Here is a 24,495-nt window from a genome sequence, read left to right on the forward strand (position 1 = left end):
TCTTTTAAACGTTTTTTTATTTATTTTTTATCAAATGACTATCGTATTGGTTGATTAAAAGCAGGACTTTATTAATATAATGAGTCATCAAGTAATGTCACGAGTTAATTCACGCAAGAAAACTCGAGAAAATATCAACTCCACAGAGCGCCGTTGGCTACACTGAATGGCTAAATGACTTCCGGACACGAAGGGTCCGTGCGGCTCCTCCTCACTACTCTGTACGACCGGGGTTGACCGGGTTTAGGCAACTCTGTCCCTGTAGAGCTGCAGGTACTGCAGGTATTATATTCCAACTAGGCACCACACCTGACCAACGGAGCTAATTGATCAGTTCGGTGATTGTCTAAATTCGACACACCTGGTCGTACAGGTCCGGTAAAAAACACGAAATGGCTGAGGCACTCCGGGACCAGGGTTTTCCTACCGGATGTAGATCAAATCTCTAAATGCAACAAAAAATAAACTCCTCACACAAAATAAATACCAGATTTAAAATATTTTACTTCCACATAATGCAGTAGTCCCCAGCAGCATTTAGAAAAAACACACACAGTTGTAGTTCACAGTCAGAGATACACACAATACGTCCAAAATGGCACCCCATTCCCTTTAAAAGTAGTGCACTAAATTGGGAATAAGAGTGCCATTTGGGGACATATGCACAGTAAAATATCGATATATTGATAAATGTAAACGTCATCATGAAAACACGATTCCTCCTCTGTACACATATATACATTCCACTCCGCTGTCAACAAAACAAAATCAAGATTTAAAAAAAAAACAACGAGTCGGTATCCCTGACGGCGCCCTATTCCCTACAGAATGCACCGTAGGGGCTCTGGTCAAAAGTAGTGCACTAAATAGGGAATAACGGGTGCCCTTTTGGGACCAGGACGCAGCCAGTAACAATATCATTATAAATAAATAAAAACTGTTAACGTTTCAACATAAAACCAAGAGGCAAACCAAGTACCCTGATCATGTTGTTAGAATCAACGTAATGGTACTCTGGTAGTTAGTGCACTATATAGGGAGAATAGGGTGGGGGCGGCAGGGTAGCCTAGTGGTTAGAGCGTTGGAGGTTGCAAGTTCAAACCCCCGAGCTGACCAGGTACAAATCTGTCTCTCTGCCCCTGAACAAGTGTTCCTAGGCCGTCATTGAAAATAAGAATTTGTTCTGAACTGACTTGCCTAGTTAAATAAAGGTTAAATAAATAAAGGTGCTGTTTGGGACGAATACCATATCTCCCCTTCATATGAATAGAACACATAAAATACACTGAGTATACAAAATATTAAGAACACCTTCCTAATGTTGACTACCTAGCATACTAAATATTAAGAACACCTTCCTAATGTTGACTACCTAGCATACTAAATATTAAGAACACCTTCCTAATGTTGACTACCGAGCATACTAAATATTAAGAACACCTTCCTAATGTTGACTACCTAGCATACTAAATATTAAGAACACCTTCCTAATGTTGAGTACCTAGCATACTAAATATTAAGAACACCTTCCTAATGTTGAGCACCTAGCATACTAAATATTAAGAACACCTTCCTAATGTTGAGTACCTAGCATACTAAATATTAAGAACACCTTCCTAATGTTGAGTACCTAGCATACTAAATATTAAGAACACCTTCCTAATGTTGAGTACCTAGCATACTAAATATTAAGAACACCTTCCTAATGTTGACTACCTAGCATACTAAATATTAAGAACACCTTCCTAATGTTGAGTACCTAGCATACTAAATATGAAGAACACCTTCCTAATGTTGAGCACCTAGCATACTAAATATTAAGAACGCCTTCCTAATGTTGACTACCTAGCATACTAAATATTAAGAACACCTTCCTAATGTTGAGTACCGAGCATACTAAATATTAAGAACACCTTCCTAATGTTGACTACCGAGCAAACTAAATATTAAGAACACCTTCCTAATGTTGACTACCTAGCATACTAAATATTAAGAACACCTTCCTAATGTTGAGTACAGCAAACTTTTGCCCTCAGAACACGCTCAATTTGTTGGGACATGAACTCTAAAAGATGTCAAAAGTGTTCCACAGGGATGCTGGTCCATGTGGACTCTACAAGGTGTTGAAAGCGTTCCACAGGGATGCTGGTCCATGTTGACTCTACAAGGTGTCTAAAGCGTTCCACAGGGATGCTGGTCCATGTTGACTCTACAAGGTGTTGAAAGCGTTCCACAGGGATGCTGGCTCATGTTGACTCTACAAGGTGTTGAAAGCGTTCCACAGGGATGCTGGTCCATGTTGACTCTACAAGGTGTTGAAAGCGTTCCACAGGGATGCTGGCCCATGTTGACTCTACAAGGTGTTGAAAGCGTTCCACAGGGATGCTGGTCCATGTTGACTCTACAAGGTGTCTAAAGCGTTCCACAGGGGATGCTGGCCCATGTTGACTCTACAAGGTGTAGAAAGCGTTCCACAGGGATGCTGGCCCATGTGGACTCTACAAGGTGTTGAAAGCGTTCCACAGGGATGCTGGCCCATGTTGACTCTACAAGGTGTAGAAAGCGTTCCACAGGGATGCTGGCCCATGTGGACTCTACAAGGTGTTGAAAGCGTTCCACAGGGATGCTGGCCCATGTTGACTCTACAAGATGTCAAAAGCGTTCCACAGGGATGCTGGCCCATGTGGACTCTACAAGGTGTTGAAAGCGTTCCACAGGGATGCTGGCCCCATGTTGACTCTCTACAAGGTGTTGAAAGCGTTCCACAGGGATGCTGGTCCATGTTGACTCTACAAGGTGTCGAAAGCGTTCCACAGGGATGCTGGCCCCATGTTGACTCTACAAGGTGTCGAAAGCGTTCCACAGGGATGCTGGTCCATGTTGACTCCAAATGCTTCCTACAGTTGTATCAAGTTGGCTGGATGTCCTTTGGGTGTCGGACCATTCTTGATACACGGGAAACTGAAAAACCCAGCAGCCTTACAGTTCTTGATGTAACCGATGTGAAACGGCTAGCTTAGTTAGCGGTGGTGCGCGCTAAATAGCGTTTCAATCGGTGACGTCACTTGCTCTGAGACCTTGAAGTAGTGGTTCCCCTTTGCTCTGCAAAGGCCGCGGCTTTTGTGGAGCGATGGGTAAACGATGCTTTGTGGGTGACTGTTGTTGATGTGTGCAGAGGGTCCCTGGTTCGCGCCCGGGTCGGGGCGAGGGGACGGACTAAAAAGTTATACTGTTACATTGACACAAACCGGTGCGCCTGGAACATACCAACCCTGTTCAAAAGCACTTCAATATTTTGTCTTGACCTTTCACCCTCTGAATGGCAACACATACACACTCCATGTCTCAATAGTTTCAAGGCTTAAAAATCCTTCTTTAACCCGTCTCCTCCACTTCATCTACACTGACTGAAGTGGATTTAACAAGTGACATCAATAAGGGATCATAGTTTTAAACCTGGATTCACCTGGTCAGTCTGTGTGGAAAGAGCAGGTGTTCCTAATGTTTTGTACACTCAGTGTGCGTACAGGTAGTAGACCTGGGTTCAAATACTATTCGACATAATTTCAGAAAAAGTATCTAGGCTTGATTGAGCTTCTCGACATTAAAAAAAATAAAAAAATAAATAGAAAAGTCCCAAAAGTACAAACCCTGGCCATCTGGCATTCGAGGCGGACTGAAGCAAACGCTCAAATCATTTCAAACTACTTTTAAAAAGTATTTGAACCCCAGGTCTGATCTGTAAGGTAGGTAAAACGTTTAACCACAAACACACACAGGTAGAGATGGAAAGTAGTCTATATGAATAAATCATGTTCAGATTCATCTTCCCTCACAGTCAACAACCGAAGTGATTCCTTCACCGAGACAAATTCTGACTGTGTGTGTGGTAGTGTGTGTGGTTGTGGTAGTGGTAGTGTGTGTGGTAGTGTGTGGTAGTGGTAGTGTGTGTGGTAGTGGTAGTGTGTGTGGTAGTGTGTGTGGTATTGGTAGTGTGTGTGGTAGTGTGTGTGGTAGTGTGTGTGGTAGTGGTAGTGGTAGTGTGTGTGGTAGTGTGTGCGGTAGTGGTAGTGGTAGTGTGTGTGGTAGTGTGTGCGGTAGTGGTAGTGTGTGTGGTAGTGTGTGTGGTAGTGGTAGTGTGTGCGGTAGTGTGTGTGGTAGTGGTAGTGTGTGCGGTAGTGTGTGCGGTAGTGTGTGTGTGTGTGGTAGTGGTAGTGTGTGTGGTAGTGTGTGTGGTATTGGTAGTGTGTGTGGTAGTGTGTGCGGTATTGTGTGTGTGTGGTAGTGTGTGGTAGTGGTAGTGTGTGTGGTAGTGGTAGTGTGTGTGGTAGCGGTAGTGTGTGTGGTAGCGGTAGTGTGTGTGGTAGTGTGTGTGGTAGCGGTAGTGTGTGCGGTAGTGTGTGTGGTAGTGGTAGTGTGTGTGGTATTGGTAGTGTGTGTGGTGGTGTGTGTGGTAGTGGTAGTGTGTGTGGTAGTGGTAGTGTGTGTGGTAATGGTAGTGGTAGTGTGTGTGGTAGTGTGTGCGGTAGTGGTAGTGTGTGCGGTAGTGGTAGTGTGTGTGGTAGTGGTAGTGTGTGTGGTATTGGTAGTGTGTGTGGTAGTGTGTGCGGTAGTGTGTGCGGTAGTGGTAGTGTGTGCGGTAGTGTGTGTGTGTGGTAGTGGTAGTGTGTGTGGTAGCGGTAGTGTGTGCGGTAGTGTGTGTGTGTGGTAGTGGTAGTGGTAGTGTGTGTGGTAGTGTGTGTGGTAGCGGTAGTGTGTGTGGTAGTGTGTGTGGTAGCGGTAGTGGGTACGGTAGTGTGTGTGGTAGTGGGTGTGGTAGTGTGGTAGGTAGTGTGGTAGTGGGTGTGGTAGTGGTAGTGTGTGTGGTAGTGAGTGTGGTAGGTAGTGTGGTAGTGGGTGTGGTAGTGGTAGTGTGTGTGGTAGTGGGTGTGGTAGTGGGAGTGTGTGTGGTAGTGTGGTAGTGGGTGTGGTAGTGGTAGTGTGTGTGGTAGTGTGTGTGGTAGTGTGGTAGTGGGTGTGGTAGTGGTAGTGTGTGCGGTAGTGTGTGTAACAAGTCAGAATACATCAGTAGTATAATCAGTAATATCGTATCAAATACTGTAACCCTAACCTTCCCTCAACCCTAACCTTCCCTCAACCCTAACCTTCCCTCAACATCTAAAACTAACCTTCCCTCAACATCTAAAACTAACCTTCCCTCAACATCTAAAACTAACCTTCCCTCAACCCTAACCTTCCCTCAACATCTAAAACTAACCTTCCCTCAACCCTAACCTTCCCTCAACATCTAAAACTAACCTTCCCTCAACCCTAACCTTCCCTCAACATCTAAAACTAACCTTCCCTCAACATCTAAAACTAACCTTCCCTCAACATCTAAAACTAACCTTCCCTCAACATCTAAAACTAACCTTCCCTCAACATCTAAAACTAACCTTCCCTCAACCCTAACCTTCCCTCAACATCTAAAACTAACCTTCCCTCAACATCTAAAACTAACCTTCCCTCAACATTGTAACGAATTGCGATTAACTAAACGCCACGAATTAAATGAATCATTTGACAGCCCTAATTATATGATGGCCGTAACGTAACCACAACGTTGAAGGAATGTTAAAACGCTGTCGTCACAGAATGTTGTTTGAAGGTTGTGGGAACGTTACACATCATAATCCGGAACAGCCGAGTAGCTGATTCCACCGACGGTGGGGGGACTGGAATGTAGAGGGAACAGCCAACAGAACACCGACCCTGAGAGACGGGGGGGGGGGGGGGGGGAGGAGAGACAGCGCTACTGTTAGAAATATGCTACTATATGTTAAATATTCTTTAAGACTGTGAGAAAAAAACCATGAACAGACGGTTGAACAACACACCTCTCCCGAAGACCTCTCTGAGCAGGGCTAGTTTGGGCTTGCGTGTGTGTGGGATGTGTGTCGGTGGCTCAGAGGTGCTGCTGGTGATCGATGTTCTGTCTTTCATCAGTCTGTTCCTCAAATGTTCTATAGGAGTTTCATCTGTTATAATGGACACCAACTGAGAGAGAGGAGGATGGAGAGAGAGGAGGATGGAGAGAGAGAGATGGAGAGAGGAGTATAGAGAGGATGGAGAGAGGAGTATGGAGAGAGAGAGGAGGATGGAGAGATGGAGATGAGAGAGAGGAGGATGGAGAGATGGCGATGAGAGAGAGAGGAGGATGGAGAGGGAGGATGGAGAGATGGAGATGAGAGAGAGAGGAGGATGGAGAGGGAGAGAGGAGGATGGAGAGAGAGAGATGGAGAGAGGAGTATAGAGAGGATGGAGATAGGAGTATGGAGAGAGAGAGGAGGATGGAGAGATGGAGATGAGAGAGAGGAGGATGGAGAGATGGCGATGAGAGAGAGAGGAGGATGGAGAGGGAGGATGGAGAGATGGAGATGAGAGAGAGAGAGGAGGATGGAGAGGGAGAGAGGAGGATGGAGAGAGAGAGAGAGGAGGATGGAGAGAGAGAGAGAGGAGGATGGAGAGAGAGAGAGAGGAGGATGGAGAGAGAGAGAGAGGAGGATGGAGAGAGAGAGAGAGGAGGATGGAGAGAGAGAGAGGAGGATGGAGAGAGAGAGAGAGAGGATGGAGAGAGAGAGAGGAGGATGGAGAGAGAGAGAGGATGGAGAGAGAGAGGAGGATGGAGAGAGAGAGGAGGATGGAGAGAGAGAGAGAGGAGGATGGAGAGAGAGAGAGAGGATGGAGAGAGAGAGAGAGGATGGAGAGAGAGAGAGAGAGGATGGAGAGAGAGAGAGAGAGAGAGGATGGAGAGAGAGGAGGATGGAGAGAGAGAGAGGAGGATGGAGAGAGAGAGAGGATGGAGAGAGAGAGAGGATGGAGAGAGAGAGAGGAGGATGGAGAGAGAGAGGAGGATGGAGAGAGGAGGATGGAGAGAGAGGAGGATGGAGAGAGAATTAAGTGATCAGGTTAAAACATAAACATGTCCCCAAAGTTTCAGGTCTGCCTCGTTAAAATTGGTCTTCTGAGGTCTCGTTAAAAGAGAACAGTTTCAGGTCTGCCTCGTTAAGAGAGAACAGTTTCAGGTCTGCCTCGTTAAGAGAGAACAGTTTCAGGTCTGCCTCGTTATAAGAGGTCTTCTGAGGTCTTTTCTGAATGCAAACAACACATTTAACCGAGACTTGACCATACCTGGTCGTAGAAGATGACCATGACGAACACTCCAAACAACACATTTAACCGAGACTTGACCATACCTGGTCGTAGAAGATGACCATGACGAACACTCCAAACAACACTGACTCAACCAGGAGAATGATGTAGTGAGCTCTGAGAAGGGGCAACAATGAAAAGACAGAATATACATCACAAAAATTATACTTGTACATCTCTATCCTCTCTATCCTCTCTATCCTCTCTATCATCTCTCTCTCGTCCTTCACTCACACAATCAGGTGTTTGCTGGGAGACTCCTCTCCTTCCTTCTCTCCTTCACCGTCTCTCTCGCTCCGTATTCTCCACACCCAGGCTGACACCACCAGAGCCATGGAGTAGAGACTGGCCATACCTGGAGAGAGACGGATGAGAGAGAGAGGGGGATGAGAGAGAGATATGAGAGAGAGAGAGGGATATGAGACGGAGAGATGAGAGAGAGAGAGGGATGAGAGAGAGAGATGGATGAGAAAGAAAGGGATGAGAGAGAGAGAGAGAGGGATATGAGAGAGAGAGAGAGGGATATGAGACGGAGAGATGAGAGGGAGGGATGAGAGAGGGAGGGATGAGAGGGAGGGATGAGAGAGGGAGGGATGAGAGAGAGATGAGAGAGATGGGAGAGAGAGGGATGGGACAGAGAGGGATGGGAGAGAGAGAGGGAAGAGAGATAGATGAGAGAGGGATGGGAGAGAGAGGGATGGGAGAGATATGAGAGAGGGATGAGAGACGGAGAGATGAGAGAGAGGGATGAGAGAGGGAGGGATGAGGGAGAGATGAGAGAGGGATGAGAGAGGGATGAGAGAGGGAAGAGAAAGCGAAGGATGAGAGAGAAATGAGAGAGGGAGGGATGAGAGAGGGAAGAGATAGATGAGAGAGAGATATGAAATAATAAATCAATCAGTGGAGGCTGTTGAAGGGAGGACGGCTCATAATAATGGATGGAAAGGTCTGACTGCTCAGAGATGCTTTGGGAAAATGGGTGACCAGTGTGTGTTTCAGGAGAACGGGGTTGTACCTGATCACAGGACATTACTTTATCAAATCTCCCCATTTGTTATGTAACTGTACATGATTTAGATACAAGTCCTTTCTTGAGTTTGGCTCTGGGACGTAACAACTGTTGAGATTGTGGAGGAAAAGAGTGTGTGTGTGTGTGTGTGTGTAAGAGTGTGTGTGTGTGTGTGTAAGAGTGTGTGTGTGTGTGTGTGTAAGAGTGTGTGTGTGTGTGTGTGTGTGTAAGAGTGTGTGTGTGTGTGTGTGTAAGAGTGTGTGTGTGTGTGTGTGTGTGTAAGAGTGTGTGTGTGTGTGTGTGTAAGAGTGTGTGTGTGTGTGTGTAAGAGTGTGTGTGTGTGTGTAAGAGTGTGTGTGTGTGTGTGTGTGTGTAAGAGTGTGTGTAAGAGTGTGTGTGTGTGTAAGAGTGTGTGTGTGTGTGTGTGTGTAAGAGTGTGTGTGTGTGTGTGTGTGTGTGTAAGAGTGTGTGTGTGTGTGTGTAAGAGTGTGTGTGCGTGTAAGAGTGTGTGTGTGTGTGTGTAAGAGTGTGTGTAAGAGTGTGTGTAAGAGTGTGTGTGTGTGTGTGTGTGTGTGTGTGTGTGTGTGTGTGTGTGTATGTGTGTCCCACAACTGTTGGGGGTAAAGATGTTAGGGACAATATTGGATGAACAATAATAATAATAGTAATTGTAATTGTCATTGTAATTGTTTGCTAAAATAATAATTGCTTGACAAAAAAACGTAACACAATCCTGGTTATACGCAATAATCATGTTTATGTTTATCATCATTATGTTAGCACAGCTGAAAACTGTTGTTGTGTGGAATTATGTCATACAAGCAGCTAACAACAATATATGGAAAAATCCCAAAATTACAACCAACTAAGAGGCAAGTGGAAGGGGGAGGAAGTAGGGAACGTGTCTGTCAGCATTAAAGACCATAATTGGTTAAAGAAAACTTAGATAAAAGATAAATAAATAGATAGAATAGAAGATAAATAAAAGTATGCCTGTTTAATTTAAAAGGACAAGACAAAATTGACAGAGGTGCCATATAGATTTTAAACTAGTTGGGAAGAGATCCAAGGTGGTTCACGAACTGATACGCAAAAATGAAGCCGGATTCAAAACTTAGAATCTTTCCATTTAAATTATTATACAAAATAATAAATATATTTTCATTTGCTTTAAACTTTTTTTGGTTACTACGTGATTCCATATGTGCCATTTCATAGTTTTGATTTCTTTACAATGTAGAAAATTGTAAAAAAAATATAAGAAAAACCCTTGAATGAGTCGTTGTGTCTTTTGACTGGTTCTGTATATATATATGTGCCCCAAAAAATATAATATAATAGTCATTTTCAACATTAACAATGTCTACACTGTATTTCTGATCAATTTGATGTTATTTTAAAATGGACAAAAAGTGTTTTTCTTTCAAAAACAAGGACATTTCTAAGTGACCCCAAACTTTTAAACGGTAGTGTACATATATAAATATATATATCCCCCCCCAAAAAAAATATATATGGGGGATTGGAAATGATACAATTACATTGATGGAAGCTACAATCTATCTGCAGTATCAAGGCTGATCCACCTTCATTTGGGAGGACGGGTTTGTGGTAATGGCTGGAACGGAGCGAACGGAATGGCATCGTGTCTTAGATGTATTAGATACGATTCCACTCCAGCCATTACCACAAGCCCGTCCTCCCAAATGTAGGTGCCACCAACCTCCTGTGTAAGCAATAGAGTAGAGTAGAGAGTAGAGAGTAGAGAGTAGAGAGCAGAGCAGAGTAGAGCAGAGTAGAGCAGAGTAGAGTAGAGTAGTATAGAGAGTATAGAGAGTAGAGAGTAGTATAGAGAGTAGAGAGTAGAGAGTAGAGAGTAGAGAGTAGAGCAGAGCAGAGCAGAGCAGAGCAGAGCAGAGCAGAGCAGAGCAGAGCAGAGCAGAGCAGAGCAGAGCAGAGCAGAGCAGAGCAGAGCAGAGCAGAGCAGAGCAGAGCAGAGCAGAGCAGAGCAGAGCAGAGCAGAGCAGAGCAGAGCAGAGCAGAGCAGAGCAGAGCAGAGCAGAGCAGAGCAGAGTAGAGTAGAGTAGAGTAGAGCAGAGCAGAGCAGAGCAGAGCAGAGCAGAGCAGAGCAGAGCAGAGCAGAGCAGAGTAGAGTAGAGTAGAGTAGAGTAGAGTAGAGTAGAGTAGAGTAGAGTAGAGTAGAGTAGAGTAGAGTAGAGTAGAGTAGAGCAGAGCAGAGCAGAGCAGAGTAGAGTAGAGTAGAGTAGAGCAGAGCAGAGCAGAGCAGAGCAGAGCAGAGTAGAGTAGAGTAGAGCAGAGCAGAGCAGAGGAGAGTAGAGTAGAGTAGAGTAGAGTAGAGTAGAGTAGAGTAGAGTAGAGTAGAGTAGAGTAGAGTAGAGTAGAGTAGAGCAGAGCAGAGGAGAGTAGAGGACTCACCTGTATAGAAGAGAAACTGGATGAAGTACTTCTGGTTCAACTCTCCAACACAGTTATTGATCCTACAACACAACCACACACTATATTATAACGATAGAGGAGAGACAGAGGAGAGACAGAGAGAGGGGAGCCAGAGAGAGGAGAGACAGAGAGAGAGGAGAGACTGAGGAGAGACAGAGAGAGAGACAGAGGAGAGACTGAGGAGAGACAGAGAGAGGAGAGACAGAGAGAGAGGAGAGACTGAGGAGAGACAGAGGAGAGACAGAGGAGAGACAGAGGAGAGACAGAGAGAGAGACAGAGGAGAATGACAGAGATAGAAAGATAGGAGGGCTGGATGAGGAGGAGGAAGTTTACCAGGGACAGAGAGAGGTTGTAGGAGGAGCTGTAGAGTGACTAACCAGGGACAGAGAGAGGTTGTAGGAGGAGCTGTAGAGTGACTAACCAGGGACAGAGAGAGGTTGTAGGAGGAGCTGTAGAGTGACTAACCAGGGACAGAGAGAGGTTGTAGGAGGAGCTGTAGAGTGACTAACCAGGGACAGAGAGAGGTTGTAGGAGGAGCTGTAGAGTGACTAACCAGGGACAGAGAGAGGTTGTAGGAGGAGCTGTAGAGTGACTAACCAGGGACAGAGAGAGGTTGTAGGAGGAGCTGTAGAGTGACTAACCAGGGACAGAGAGGTTGTAGGAGGAGCTATAGAGTGACTAACCAGGGACAGAGAGAGGTTGTAGGAGGAGCTGTAGAGTGACTAACCAGGGACAGAGAGAGGTTGTAGGAGGAGCTGTAGAGTGACTAACCAGGGACAGAGAGAGGTTGTAGGAGGAGCTGTAGAGTGACTAACCAGGGACAGAGAGAGGTTGTAGGAGGAGCTGTAGAGTGACTAACCAGGGACAGAGAGAGGTTGTAGGAGGAGCTGTAGAGTGACTAACCAGGGACAGAGAGAGGTTGTAGGAGGAGCTGTAGAGTGACTAACCAGGGACAGAGAGGTTGTAGGAGGAGCTGTAGAGTGACTAACCAGGGACAGAGAGAGGTTGTAGGAGGAGCTGTAGAGTGACTAACCAGGGACAGAGAGAGGTTGTAGGAGGAGCTGTAGAGTGACTAACCAGGGACAGAGAGAGGTTGTAGGAGGGGCTGTAGAGTGACTAACCAGGGACAGAGAGAGGTTGTAGGAGGAGCTGTAGAGTGACTAACCAGGGACAGAGAGAGGTTGTAGGAGGAGCTGTAGAGTGACTAACCAGGGACAGAGAGAGGTTGTAGGAGGAGCTGTAGAGTGACTAACCAGGGACAGAGAGAGGTTGTAGGAGGAGCTGTAGAGTGACTAACCAGGGACAGAGAGAGGTTGTAGGAGGAGCTGTAGAGTGACTAACCAGGGACAGAGAGAGGTTGTAGGAGGAGCTGTAGAGTGACTAACCAGGGACAGAGAGAGGTTGTAGGAGGAGCTGTAGAGTGACTAACCAGGGACAGAGAGAGGTTGTAGGAGGAGCTGTAGAGTGACTAACCAGGGACAGAGAGAGGTTGTAGGAGGAGCTGTAGAGTGACTAACCAGGGACAGAGAGAGGTTGTAGGAGGAGCTGTAGAGTGACTAACCAGGGACAGAGAGAGGTTGTAGGAGGAGCTGTAGAGTGACTAACCAGGGACAGAGAGAGGTTGTAGGAGGAGCTGTAGAGTGACTAACCAGGGACAGAGAGAGGTTGTAGGAGGAGCTGTAGAGTGACTAACCAGGGACAGAGAGAGGTTGTAGGAGGAGCTGTAGAGTGACTAACCAGGGACAGAGAGAGGTTGTAGGAGGAGCTGTAGAGTGACTAACCAGGGACAGAGAGAGGTTGTAGGAGGAGCTGTAGAGTGACTAACCAGGGACAGAGAGAGGTTGTAGGAGGAGCTGTAGAGTGACTAACCAGGGACAGAGAGAGGTTGTAGGAGGAGCTGTAGAGTGACTAACCAGGGACAGAGAGAGGTTGAGTAGCTGTAGAGTGACTAACCAGGGACAGAGAGAGGTTGTAGGAGGAGCTGTAGAGTGACTAACCAGGGACAGAGAGAGGTTGTAGGAGGAGCTGTAGAGTGACTAACCAGGGACAGAGAGAGGTTGTAGGAGGAGCTGTAGAGTGACTAACCAGGGACAGAGAGAGGTTGTAGGAGGAGCTGTAGAGTGACTAACCAGGGACAGAGAGAGGTTGTAGGAGGAGCTGTAGAGTGACTAACCAGGGACAGAGAGAGGTTGTAGGAGGAGCTGTAGAGTGACTAACCAGGGACAGAGAGAGGTTGTAGGAGGAGCTGTAGAGTGACTAACCAGGGACAGAGAGAGGTTGTAGGAGGAGCTGTAGAGTGACTAACCAGGGACAGAGAGAGGTTGTAGGAGGAGCTGTAGAGTGACTAACCAGGGACAGAGAGAGGTTGTAGGAGGAGCTGTAGAGTGACTAACCAGGGACAGAGAGAGGTTGTAGGAGGAGCTGTAGAGTGACTAACCAGGGACAGAGAGAGGTTGTAGGAGGAGCTGTAGAGTGACTAACCAGGGACAGAGAGAGGTTGTAGGAGGAGCTGTAGAGTGACTAACCAGGGACAGAGAGAGGTTGTAGGAGGAGCTGTAGAGTGACTAACCAGGGACAGAGAGAGGTTGTAGGAGGAGCTGTAGAGTGACTAACCAGGGACAGAGAGAGGTTGTAGGAGGAGCTGTAGAGTGACTAACCAGGGACAGAGAGAGGTTGTAGGAGGAGCTGTAGAGTGACTAACCAGGGACAGAGAGAGGTTGTAGGAGGAGCTGTAGAGTGACTAACCAGGGACAGAGAGAGGTTGTAGGAGGAGCTGTAGAGTGACTAACCAGGGACAGAGAGGTTGTAGGAGGAGCTGTAGAGTGACTAACCAGGGACAGAGAGAGGTTGAGGAGCTGTAGAGTGACTGACCAGGGACAGAGAGAGGTTGTAGGAGGAGCTGTAGAGTTACTAACCAGGGACAGAGAGAGGTTGTAGGAGGAGCTGTAGAGTGACTAACCAGGGACAGAGAGAGGTTGTAGGAGGAGCTGTAGAGTGACTAACCAGGGACAGAGAGAGGTTGTAGGAGGAGCTGTAGAGTTACTAACCAGGGACAGAGAGAGGTTGTAGGAGGAGCTGTAGAGTGACTAACCAGGGACAGAGAGAGGTTGTAGGAGGAGCTGTAGAGTTACTAACCAGGGACAGAGAGAGGTTGTAGGAGGAGCTGTAGAGTTACTAACCAGGGACAGGGAGAGGTTGAGGAGCTGTAGAGTGACTAACCAGGGACAGTGAGAGGTTGTAGGAGGAGCTGTAGAGTGACTAACCAGGGACAGAGAGAGGTTGAGGAGCTGTAGAGTTACTAACCAGGGACAGAGAGAGGTTGTAGGAGGAGCTGTAGAGTGACTAACCAGGGACAGAGAGAGGTTGTAGGAGGAGCTGTAGAGTGACTAACCAGGGACAGAGAGAGGTTGTAGGAGGAGCTGTAGAGTGACTAACCAGGGACAGAGAGAGGTTTTAGGAGGAGCTGTAGAGTTACTAACCAGGGACAGAGAGAGGTTGAGGAGCTGTAGAGTGACTAACCAGGGACAGAGAGAGGTTGAGGAGCTGTAGAGTGACTAACCAGGGACAGTGAGAGGTTGTAGGAGGAGCTGTAGAGTGACTAACCAGGGACAGAGAGAGGTTGAGGAGCTGTAGAGTTACTAACCAGGGACAGAGAGAGGTTGTAGGAGGAGCTGTAGCGTTACTAACCAGGGACAGAGAGAGGTTGTAGGAGGAGCTGTAGAGTGACTAACCAGGGACAGAGAGAGGTTGTAGGAGGAGCTGTAGAGTGACTAACCAGGGACAGAGAGAGGTTGTAGGAGGAGCTGTAGAGTGACTAACCAGGGACAGAGAGAGGTTGTAGGAGGAGCTGTAGAGTGACTAACCAGGGACAGAGAGAGGTTGTAGGAGGAGCTGTAGAGTGACTAACCAGGGACAGAGAGAGGTTGTAGGAGGAGCTGTAGCGTTACTAACCAGGGACAGAGAGAGGTTGTAGGAGGAGCTGTAGAATGACTAACCAGGGACAGAGAGAGGTTGTAGGAGGAGCTGTAGAGTGACTAACCAGGGACAGAGAGAGGTTGTAGGAGGAGCTGTAGCGTTACTAACCAGGGACAGAGAGAGGTTGTAGGAGGAGCTGTAGCGTTACTAACCAGGGACAGAGAGAGGTTGTAGGAGGAGCTGTAGAGTGACTAACCAGGGACAGAGAGAGGTTGTAGGAGGAGCTGTAGAGTGACTAACCAGGGACAGAGAGAGGTTGTAGGAGGAGCTGTAGAGTTACTAACCAGGGACAGAGAGAGGTTGTAGGAGGAGCTGTAGAGTGACTAACCAGGGACAGAGAGAGGTTGTAGGAGGAGCTGTAGAGTGACTAACCAGGGACAGAGAGAGGTTGTAGGAGGAGCTGTAGAGTGACTAACCAGGGACAGAGAGAGGTTGTAGGAGGAGCTGTAGAGTGACTAACCAGGGACAGAGAGAGGTTGTAGGAGGAGCTGTAGAGTGACTAACCAGGGACAGAGAGAGGTTGTAGGAGGAGCTGTAGAGTGACTAACCAGGGACAGAGAGAGGTTGTAGGAGGAGCTGTAGAGTGACTAACCAGGGACAGAGAGAGGTTGTAGGAGCAGCTGTAGAGTGACTAACCAGGGACAGAGAGAGGTTGTAGGAGGAGCTGTAGAGTGACTAACCAGGGACAGAGAGAGGTTGTAGGAGGAGCTGTAGAGTGACTAACCAGGGACAGAGAGAGGTTGTAGGAGGAGCTGTAGAGTGACTAACCAGGGACAGAGAGAGGTTGTAGGAGGAGCTGTAGAGTGACTAACCAGGGACAGAGAGAGGTTGTAGGAGGAGCTGTAGAGTGACTAACCAGGGACAGAGAGGTTGTAGGAGGAGCTGTAGAGTGACTAACCAGGGACAGAGAGAGGTTGTAGGAGGAGCTGTAGAGTGACTAACCAGGGACAGAGAGAGGTTGTAGGAGGAGCTGTAGAGTTACTAACCAGGGACAGAGAGAGGTTGTAGGAGGGGCTGTAGAGTGACTAACCAGGGACAGAGAGAGGTTGTAGGAGGAGCTGTAGAGTGACTAACCAGGGACAGAGAGAGGTTGTAGGAGGAGCTGTAGAGTGACTAACCAGGGACAGAGAGAGGTTGAGTAGCTGTAGAGTGACTAACCAGGGACAGAGAGAGGTTGTAGGAGGAGCTGTAGAGTGACTAACCAGGGACAGAGAGAGGTTGTAGGAGGAGCTGTAGAGTGACTAACCAGGGACAGAGAGAGGTTGTAGGAGGAGCTGTAGAGTGACTAACCAGGGACAGAGAGAGGTTGTAGGAGGAGCTGTAGAGTGACTAACCAGGGACAGAGAGAGGTTGTAGGAGGAGCTGTAGAGTGACTAACCAGGGACAGAGAGAGGTTGTAGGAGGAGCTGTAGAGTGACTAACCAGGGACAGAGAGAGGTTGTAGGAGGAGCTGTAGAGTGACTAACCAGGGACAGAGAGAGGTTGTAGGAGGAGCTGTAGAGTGACTAACCAGGGACAGAGAGAGGTTGTAGGAGGAGCTGTAGAGTGACTAACCAGGGACAGAGAGAGGTTGTAGGAGGAGCTGTAGAGTTACTAACCAGGGACAGAGAGAGGTTGTAGGAGGGGCTGTAGAGTGACTAACCAGGGACAGAGAGAGGTTGTAGGAGGAGCTGTAGAGTGACTAACCAGGGACAGGGAGAGGTTGTAGGAGGAGCTGTAGAGTGACTAACCAGGGACAGAGAGAGGTTGAGTAGCTGTAGAGTGACTAACCAGGGACAGAGAGAGGTTGTAGGAGGAGCTGTAGAGTGACTAACCAGGGACAGAGAGAGGTTGTAGGAGGAGCTGTAGAGTGACTAACCAGGGACAGAGAGAGGTTGTAGGAGGAGCTGTAGAGTGACTAACCAGGGACAGAGAGAGGTTGAGGAGCTGTAGAGTGACTAACCAGGGACAGAGAGAGGTTGTAGGAGGAGCTGTAGAGTGACTAACCAGGGACAGAGAGAGGTTGAGGAGCTGTAGAGTGACTAACCAGGGACAGAGAGAGGTTGTAGGAGGAGCTGTAGAGTGACTAACCAGGGACAGAGAGAGGTTGTAGGAGGAGCTGTAGAGTTACTAACCAGGGACAGAGAGAGGTTGTAGGAGGAGCTGTAGAGTGACTAACCAGGGACAGAGAGAGGTTGTAGGAGGAGCTGTAGAGTGACTAACCAGGGACAGAGAGAGGTTGTAGGAGGAGCTGTAGAGTGACTAACCAGGGACAGAGAGAGGTTGTAGGAGGAGCTGTAGAGTGACTAACCAGGGACAGAGAGAGGTTGTAGGAGGAGCTGTAGAGTGACTAACCAGGGACAGAGAGAGGTTGTAGGAGGAGCTGTAGAGTGACTAACCAGGGACAGAGAGAGGTTGTAGGAGGAGCTGTAGAGTGACTAACCAGGGACAGAGAGAGGTTGAGGAGCTGTAGAGTGACTAACCAGGGACAGAGAGAGGTTGTAGGAGGAGCTGTAGAGTGACTAACCAGGGACAGAGAGAGGTTGTAGGAGGAGCTGTAGAGTGACTAACCAGGGACAGTGAGAGGTTGAGGAGCTGTAGAGTTACTAACCAGGGACAGAGAGAGGTTGAGGAGCTGTAGCGTTACTAACCAGGGACAGAGAGAGGTTGAGGAGCTGTAGAGTGACTAACCAGGGACAGAGAGAGGTTGAGGAGCTGTAGAGTTACTAACCAGGGACAGAGAGAGGTTGTAGGAGGAGCTGTAGAGTGACTAACCAGGGACAGAGAGAGGTTGTAGGAGGAGCTGTAGAGTGACTAACCAGGGACAGAGAGAGGTTGTAGGAGGAGCTGTAGAGTGACTAACCAGGGACAGAGAGAGGTTGTAGGAGGAGCTGTAGAGTGACTAACCAGGGACAGAGAGAGGTTGTAGGAGGAGCTGTAGCGTTACTAACCAGGGACAGAGAGAGGTTGAGGAGCTGTAGAGTGACTAACCAGGGACAGAGAGAGGTTGAGGAGCTGTAGAGTGACTAACCAGGGACAGAGAGAGGTTGTAGGAGGAGCTGTAGAGTGACTAACCAGGGACAGAGAGAGGTTGAGGAGCTGTAGAGTGACTAACCAGGGACAGTGAGAGGTTGAGGAGCTGTAGAGTGACTAACCAGGGACAGAGAGAGGTTGAGGAGCTGTAGCGTTACTAACCAGGGACAGAGAGAGGTTGAGGAGCTGTAGAGTGACTAACCAGGGACAGAGAGAGGTTGAGGAGCTGTAGAGTGACTAACCAGGGACAGAGAGAGGTTGTAGGAGGAGCTGTAGCGTTACTAACCAGGGACAGAGAGAGGTTGAGGAGCTGTAGAGTGACTAACCAGGGACAGAGAGAGGTTGAGGAGCTGTAGAGTGACTAACCAGGGACAGAGAGAGGTTGTAGGAGGAGCTGTAGAGTGACTAACCAGGGACAGAGAGAGGTTGAGGAGCTGTAGAGTGACTAACCAGGGACAGTGAGAGGTTGAGGAGCTGTAGAGTGACTAACCAGGGACAGAGAGAGGTTGAGGAGCTGTAGAGTGACTAACCAGGGACAGAGAGAGGTTGAGGAGCTGTAGAGTGACTAACCAGGGACAGAGAGAGGTTGTAGGAGGAGCTGTAGAGTGACTAACCAGGGACAGAGAGAGGTTGAGGAGCTGTAGAGTGACTAACCAGGGACAGTGTGAGGTTGAGGAGCTGTAGAGTGACTAACCAGGGACAGAGAGAGGTTGAGGAGCTGTAGAGTGACTAACCAGGGACAGAGAGAGGTTGAGGAGCTGTAGCGTTACTAACCAGGGACAGAGAGAGGTTGTAGGAGGAGCTGTAGAGTGACTAACCAGGGACAGAGAGAGGTTGAGGAGCTGTAGAGTGACTAACCAGGGACAGAGAGAGGTTGAGGAGCTGTAGAGTGACTAACCAGGGACAGAGAGAGGTTGAGGAGCTGTAGAGTGACTAACCAGGGACAGAGAGAGGTTGTAGGAGGAGCTGTAGAGTGACTAACCAGGGACAGAGAGAGGTTGTAGGAGGAGCTGTAGAGTGACTAACCAGGGACAGAGAGAGGTTGTAGGAGGAGCTGTAGAGTGACTAACCAGGGACAGAGAGAGGTTGTAGGAGGAGCTGTAGAGTTACTAACCAGGGACAGAGAGAGGTTGAGGAGCTGTAGAGTGACTAACCAGGGACAGTGAGAGGTTGAGGAGCTGTAGAGTGACTAACCAGGGACAGAGAGAGGTTGAGGAGCTGTAGAGTGACTAACCAGGGACAGAGAGAGGTTGAGGAGCTGTAGAGTGACTAACCAGGGACAGAGAGAGGTTGTAGGAGGAGCTGTAGAGTGACTAACCAGGGACAGAGAGAGGTTGAGGAGCTGTAGCGTTACTAACCAGGGACAGAGAGAGGTTGTAGGAGGAGCTGTAGAGTGACTAACCAGGGACAGAGAGAGGTTGTAGGAGGAGCTGTAGAGTGACTAACCAGGGACAGAGAGAGGTTGAGGAGCTGTAGAGTGACTAACCAGGGACAGAGAGAGGTTGAGGAGCTGTAGAGTGACTAACCAGGGACAGAGAGAGGTTGAGGAGCTGTAGAGTGACTAACCAGGGACAGTGAGAGGTTGAGGAGCTGTAGAGTTACTAACCAGGGACAGAGAGAGGTTGAGGAGCTGTAGCGTTACTAACCAGGGACAGAGAGAGGTTGAGGAGCTGTAGAGTGACTAACCAGGGACAGAGAGAGGTTGAGGAGCTGTAGAGTTACTAACCAGGGACAGAGAGAGGTTGTAGGAGGAGCTGTAGAGTGACTAACCAGGGACAGAGAGAGGTTGTAGGAGGAGCTGTAGAGTGACTAACCAGGGACAGAGAGAGGTTGTAGGAGGAGCTGTAGAGTGACTAACCAGGGACAGAGAGAGGTTGTAGGAGGAGCTGTAGAGTGACTAACCAGGGACAGAGAGAGGTTGTAGGAGGAGCTGTAGCGTTACTAACCAGGGACAGAGAGAGGTTGAGGAGCTGTAGAGTGACTAACCAGGGACAGAGAGAGGTTGAGGAGCTGTAGAGTGACTAACCAGGGACAGAGAGAGGTTGTAGGAGGAGCTGTAGAGTGACTAACCAGGGACAGAGAGAGGTTGAGGAGCTGTAGAGTGACTAACCAGGGACAGTGAGAGGTTGAGGAGCTGTAGAGTGACTAACCAGGGACAGAGAGAGGTTGAGGAGCTGTAGCGTTACTAACCAGGGACAGAGAGAGGTTGAGGAGCTGTAGAGTGACTAACCAGGGACAGAGAGAGGTTGAGGAGCTGTAGAGTGACTAACCAGGGACAGAGAGAGGTTGTAGGAGGAGCTGTAGCGTTACTAACCAGGGACAGAGAGAGGTTGAGGAGCTGTAGAGTGACTAACCAGGGACAGAGAGAGGTTGAGGAGCTGTAGAGTGACTAACCAGGGACAGAGAGAGGTTGTAGGAGGAGCTGTAGAGTGACTAACCAGGGACAGAGAGAGGTTGAGGAGCTGTAGAGTGACTAACCAGGGACAGTGAGAGGTTGAGGAGCTGTAGAGTGACTAACCAGGGACAGAGAGAGGTTGAGGAGCTGTAGAGTGACTAACCAGGGACAGTGTGAGGTTGAGGAGCTGTAGAGTGACTAACCAGGGACAGAGAGAGGTTGAGGAGCTGTAGAGTGACTAACCAGGGACAGAGAGAGGTTGAGGAGCTGTAGCGTTACTAACCAGGGACAGAGAGAGGTTGTAGGAGGAGCTGTAGAGTGACTAACCAGGGACAGAGAGAGGTTGAGGAGCTGTAGAGTGACTAACCAGGGACAGAGAGAGGTTGAGGAGCTGTAGAGTGACTAACCAGGGACAGAGAGAGGTTGAGGAGCTGTAGAGTGACTAACCAGGGACAGAGAGAGGTTGTAGGAGGAGCTGTAGAGTGACTAACCAGGGACAGAGAGAGGTTGTAGGAGGAGCTGTAGAGTGACTAACCAGGGACAGAGAGAGGTTGTAGGAGGAGCTGTAGAGTGACTAACCAGGGACAGAGAGAGGTTGTAGGAGGAGCTGTAGAGTTACTAACCAGGGACAGAGAGAGGTTGAGGAGCTGTAGAGTGACTAACCAGGGACAGTGAGAGGTTGAGGAGCTGTAGAGTGACTAACCAGGGACAGAGAGAGGTTGAGGAGCTGTAGAGTGACTAACCAGGGACAGAGAGAGGTTGAGGAGCTGTAGAGTGACTAACCAGGGACAGAGAGAGGTTGTAGGAGGAGCTGTAGAGTGACTAACCAGGGACAGAGAGAGGTTGAGGAGCTGTAGCGTTACTAACCAGGGACAGAGAGAGGTTGTAGGAGGAGCTGTAGAGTGACTAACCAGGGACAGAGAGAGGTTGTAGGAGGAGCTGTAGAGTGACTAACCAGGGACAGAGAGAGGTTGAGGAGCTGTAGAGTGACTAACCAGGGACAGAGAGAGGTTGAGGAGCTGTAGAGTGACTAACCAGGGACAGAGAGAGGTTGAGGAGCTGTAGAGTGACTAACCAGGGACAGAGAGAGGTTGAGGAGCTGTAGAGTGACTAACCAGGGACAGTGAGAGGTTGAGGAGCTGTAGAGTGACTAACCAGGGACAGAGAGAGGTTGTAGGAGGAGCTGTAGAGTGACTAACCAGGGACAGAGAGAGGTTGTAGGAGGAGCTGTAGAGTGACTAACCAGGGACAGAGAGAGGTTGAGGAGCTGTAGAGTGACTAACCAGGGACAGAGAGAGGTTGAGGAGCTGTAGCGTTACTAACCAGGGACAGAGAGAGGTTGAGGAGCTGTAGAGTGACTAACCAGGGACAGAGAGAGGTTGAGGAGCTGTAGAGTGACTAACCAGGGACAGTGAGAGGTTGAGGAGCTGTAGAGTGACTAACCAGGGACAGAGAGAGGTTGAGGAGCTGTAGCGTTACTAACCAGGGACAGAGAGAGGTTGAGGAGCTGTAGAGTGACTAACCAGGGACAGAGAGAGGTTGAGGAGCTGTAGAGTGACTAACCAGGGACAGAGAGAGGTTGAGGAGCTGTAGCGTTACTAACCAGGGACAGAGAGAGGTTGAGGAGCTGTAGAGTGACTAACCAGGGACAGAGAGAGGTTGAGGAGCTGTAGAGTGACTAACCAGGGACAGAGAGAGGTTGTAGGAGGAGCTGTAGAGTTACTAACCAGGGACAGAGAGAGGTTGTAGGAGGAGCTGTAGAGTGACTAACCAGGGACAGAGAGAGGTTGTAGGAGGAGCTGTAGAGTTACTAACCAGGGACAGAGAGAGGTTGTAGGAGGAGCTGTAGAGTGACTAACCAGGGACAGAGAGAGGTTGTAGGAGGAGCTGTAGAGTTACTAACCAGGGACAGAGAGAGGTTGTAGGAGGAGCTGTAGAGTGACTAACCAGGGACAGAGAGGTTGTAGGAGGAGCTGTAGAGTGACTAACCAGGGACAGAGAGAGGTTGTAGGAGGAGCTGTAGAGTGACTAACCAGGGACAGAGAGAGGTTGTAGGAGGAGCTGTAGAGTGACTAACCAGGGACAGAGAGAGGTTGAGGAGCTGTAGAGTGACTAACCAGGGACAGTGAGAGGTTGAGGAGCTGTAGAGTGACTAACCAGGGACAGAGAGAGGTTGAGGAGCTGTAGAGTGACTAACCAGGGACAGAGAGAGGTTGTAGGAGGAACTGTAGAGTGACTAACCAGGGACAGTGGTGGTCCATGCGTCGTATGCATCGTTGACATACTCTACAGTGGTGAGCTCTGGGGGGGCGGTAGGTCTCACAACGACTACAAACAGTCCAGCCCTCACAACCCTGTAACACACAATATCACAGCAACAATATATTACACTACTGTGTGTGTGTGTGTCTGTGTGTCAGACTCTGCACAGCAACTAAATGGCAACTTAACGTTTCAAGCTACACAGTTCAGCCCCCACAACCCTGTAGGGAACACATAATGTCATAATACACCCCCACACATCATAGTGGAATAGACTAAACCGTAAGCTCAATGCACAGCTTGAAATCGCTCCCCTCGTGTCACCTGGCTAAAAGACATTTGTCACGTGTGTTTGTGAAGCAGAGGGTCCCTAGATCAGGCCTTTCTAAGGACGGTGTTCCCAGAAGGAAGCAGAGGGTCCATAGATCAGGCCTTTCTAAGGACGGTGTTCCTAGAAGGAAGCAGAGGGTCCCTAGATCAGGCCTTTCTAAGGACGGTGTTCCCAGAAGGAAGCAGAGGGTCCCTAGATCAGGCCTTTCTAAGGACGGTGTTCCCAGATAGGGAAGGAAGCAGAGGGTCCCTATTTCAGGCCTTTCGAAAGGACGGTGTTCCCAGAAGGAAGCAGAGGGTCCCTAGATCAGGCCTTTCTAAGGACGGTGTTCCCAGATAGGGAAGGAAGCAGAGGGTCCCTAGATCAGGCCTTTCTAAGGACGGTGTTCCCAGAAGGAAGCAGAGGGTCCCTAGATCAGGCCTTTCTAAGGACGGTGTTCCCAGAAGGAAGCAGAGGGTCCCTAGATCAGGCCTTTCTAAGGACGGTGTTCCCAGAAGGAAGCAGAGGGTCCCTAGATCAGGCCTTTCTAAGGACGGTGTTCCCAGAAGGAAGCAGAGGGTCCCTAGATCAGGCCTTTCTAAGGACGGTGTTCCCAGAAGGAAGCAGAGGGTCCCTAGATCAGGCCTTTCGAAAGGACGGTGTTCCCAGAAGGAAGCAGAGGGTCCCTAGATCAGGCCTTTCTAAGGACGGTGTTCCCAGATAGGGAAGGAAGCAGAGGGTCTCTAGATCAGTCCTTTCGAAAGGACGGTGTTCCCAGAAGGAAGCAGAGGGTCCCTAGATCAGGCCTTTCTAAGGACGGTGTTCCCAGATAGGGAAGGAAGCAGAGGGTCCCTAGATCAGGCCTTTCGAAAGGACGGCGTTCCCAGAAGGAAGCAGAGGGTCCCTAGATCAGGCCTTTCTAAGGACGGTGTTCCCAGATAGGGAAGGAAGCAGAGGGTCCCTAGATCAGGCCTTTCTAAGGACGGTGTTCCCAGAAGGAAGCAGAGGGTCCCTAGATCAGGCCTTTCTAAGGACGGTGTTCCCAGAAGGAAGCAGAGGGTCCCTAGATCAGGCCTTTCTAAGGACGGTGTTCCCAGAAGGAAGCAGAGGGTCCCTAGATCAGGCCTTTGTAAGGACGGTGTTCCCAGAAGGAAGCAGAGGGTTCCTAGATCAGGCCTTTCTAAGGACGGTGTTCCCAGAAGGAAGCAGAGGGTCCCTAGATCAGGCCTTTCTAAGGACGGTGTTCCCAGAAGGAAGCAGAGGGTCCCTAGATCAGGCCTTTCTAAGGACGGTGTTCCCAGAAGGAAGCAGAGGGTCTCTAGTTTAGGCCTTTCTAAGGACGGTGTTCCCAGAAGGAAGCAGAGGGTCCCTAGATCAGGCCTTTCTAAGGAAGGTGTTCCCAGAAGGAAGCAGAGGGTCCCTAGATCAAGCATTTCTAAGGATGGTGTTCCCAGAAGGAAGCAGAGGGTCCCTAGATCAGGCCTTTCTAAGGACGGTGTTCCCAGATAGGGAAGGAAGCAGAGGGTCCCTAGATCAGTCCTTTCTAAGGACGGTTTTCCCAGAAGGAAGCAGAGGGTCTCTAGATCAGGCCTTTCTAAGGACGGTATTCCCAGAAGGAAGCAGAGGGTCCCTAGATCAGTCCTTTCTAAGGACGGTGTTCCCAGAAGGAAGCAGAGGGTCTCTAGATCAGGCCTTTCTAAGGACGGTGTTCCCAGAAGGAAGCAGAGCTTCTAATTAAGCGCAGTGACATCCATCACACTAGTGCTGTGAGTATGTGTGTTACTCACCCTCTCATTCATGTGTGAATTCTGGGACCTCAGGTCAGAGAAGTCGATGGCCGTCTCTGGTAGGGGAACCATACCTGGAGGAGACACAGGTAGTCA

At 49.0% G+C, this 24,495-nt stretch overlaps 2 protein-coding genes across 2 annotated transcripts in view; both read right to left on the bottom strand.

The window, feature by feature from the left end:
* Positions 1-486: 486 nt before the first annotated feature.
* LOC149973525 (uncharacterized) lies at positions 487-5,065 on the bottom strand. Its single transcript, XM_090214938.1, has 2 exons — positions 1,957-5,065; positions 487-1,913 (listed from the first exon to the last, which is right to left on the bottom strand). The coding sequence occupies exon 1, from the start codon at positions 5,063-5,065 to the stop codon at positions 3,860-3,862; it is 1,206 nt and encodes a 401-aa protein (XP_090071064.1). The 3' UTR covers positions 487-1,913; positions 1,957-3,859.
* LOC118942968 (palmitoyltransferase ZDHHC3) overlaps positions 487-24,495 on the bottom strand; it is a 30,803-nt gene continuing 6,794 nt past the window's right edge. The window contains exons 3-9 of the mRNA XM_036958351.2: positions 24,400-24,473; positions 22,282-22,394; positions 10,637-10,698; positions 7,426-7,546; positions 7,236-7,308; positions 5,877-6,036; positions 487-5,751 (exon numbers count right to left, since the gene is read on the bottom strand). Coding sequence (XP_036814246.1) covers positions 5,660-5,751; positions 5,877-6,036; positions 7,236-7,308; positions 7,426-7,546; positions 10,637-10,698; positions 22,282-22,394; positions 24,400-24,473 — 695 coding nt within the window. The 3' untranslated portion in view covers positions 487-5,659. The remainder of the gene's footprint in view (positions 5,752-5,876; positions 6,037-7,235; positions 7,309-7,425; positions 7,547-10,636; positions 10,699-22,281; positions 22,395-24,399; positions 24,474-24,495) is intronic.

The sequence above is a fragment of the Oncorhynchus mykiss genome, chromosome 21 (assembly GCF_057628025.1).
Source record: "Oncorhynchus mykiss isolate SJ-2025 chromosome 21, ASM5762802v1, whole genome shotgun sequence".
Taxonomy (NCBI): domain Eukaryota; kingdom Metazoa; phylum Chordata; class Actinopteri; order Salmoniformes; family Salmonidae; genus Oncorhynchus; species Oncorhynchus mykiss.

What these genes read in the sequence shown, in the direction of transcription:
- LOC149973525 (XM_090214938.1), bottom strand. Translation starts at nt 5,065, where the DNA reads ATGTATTCTGACTTGTTACACACACTACCGCACACACTACCACTACCA.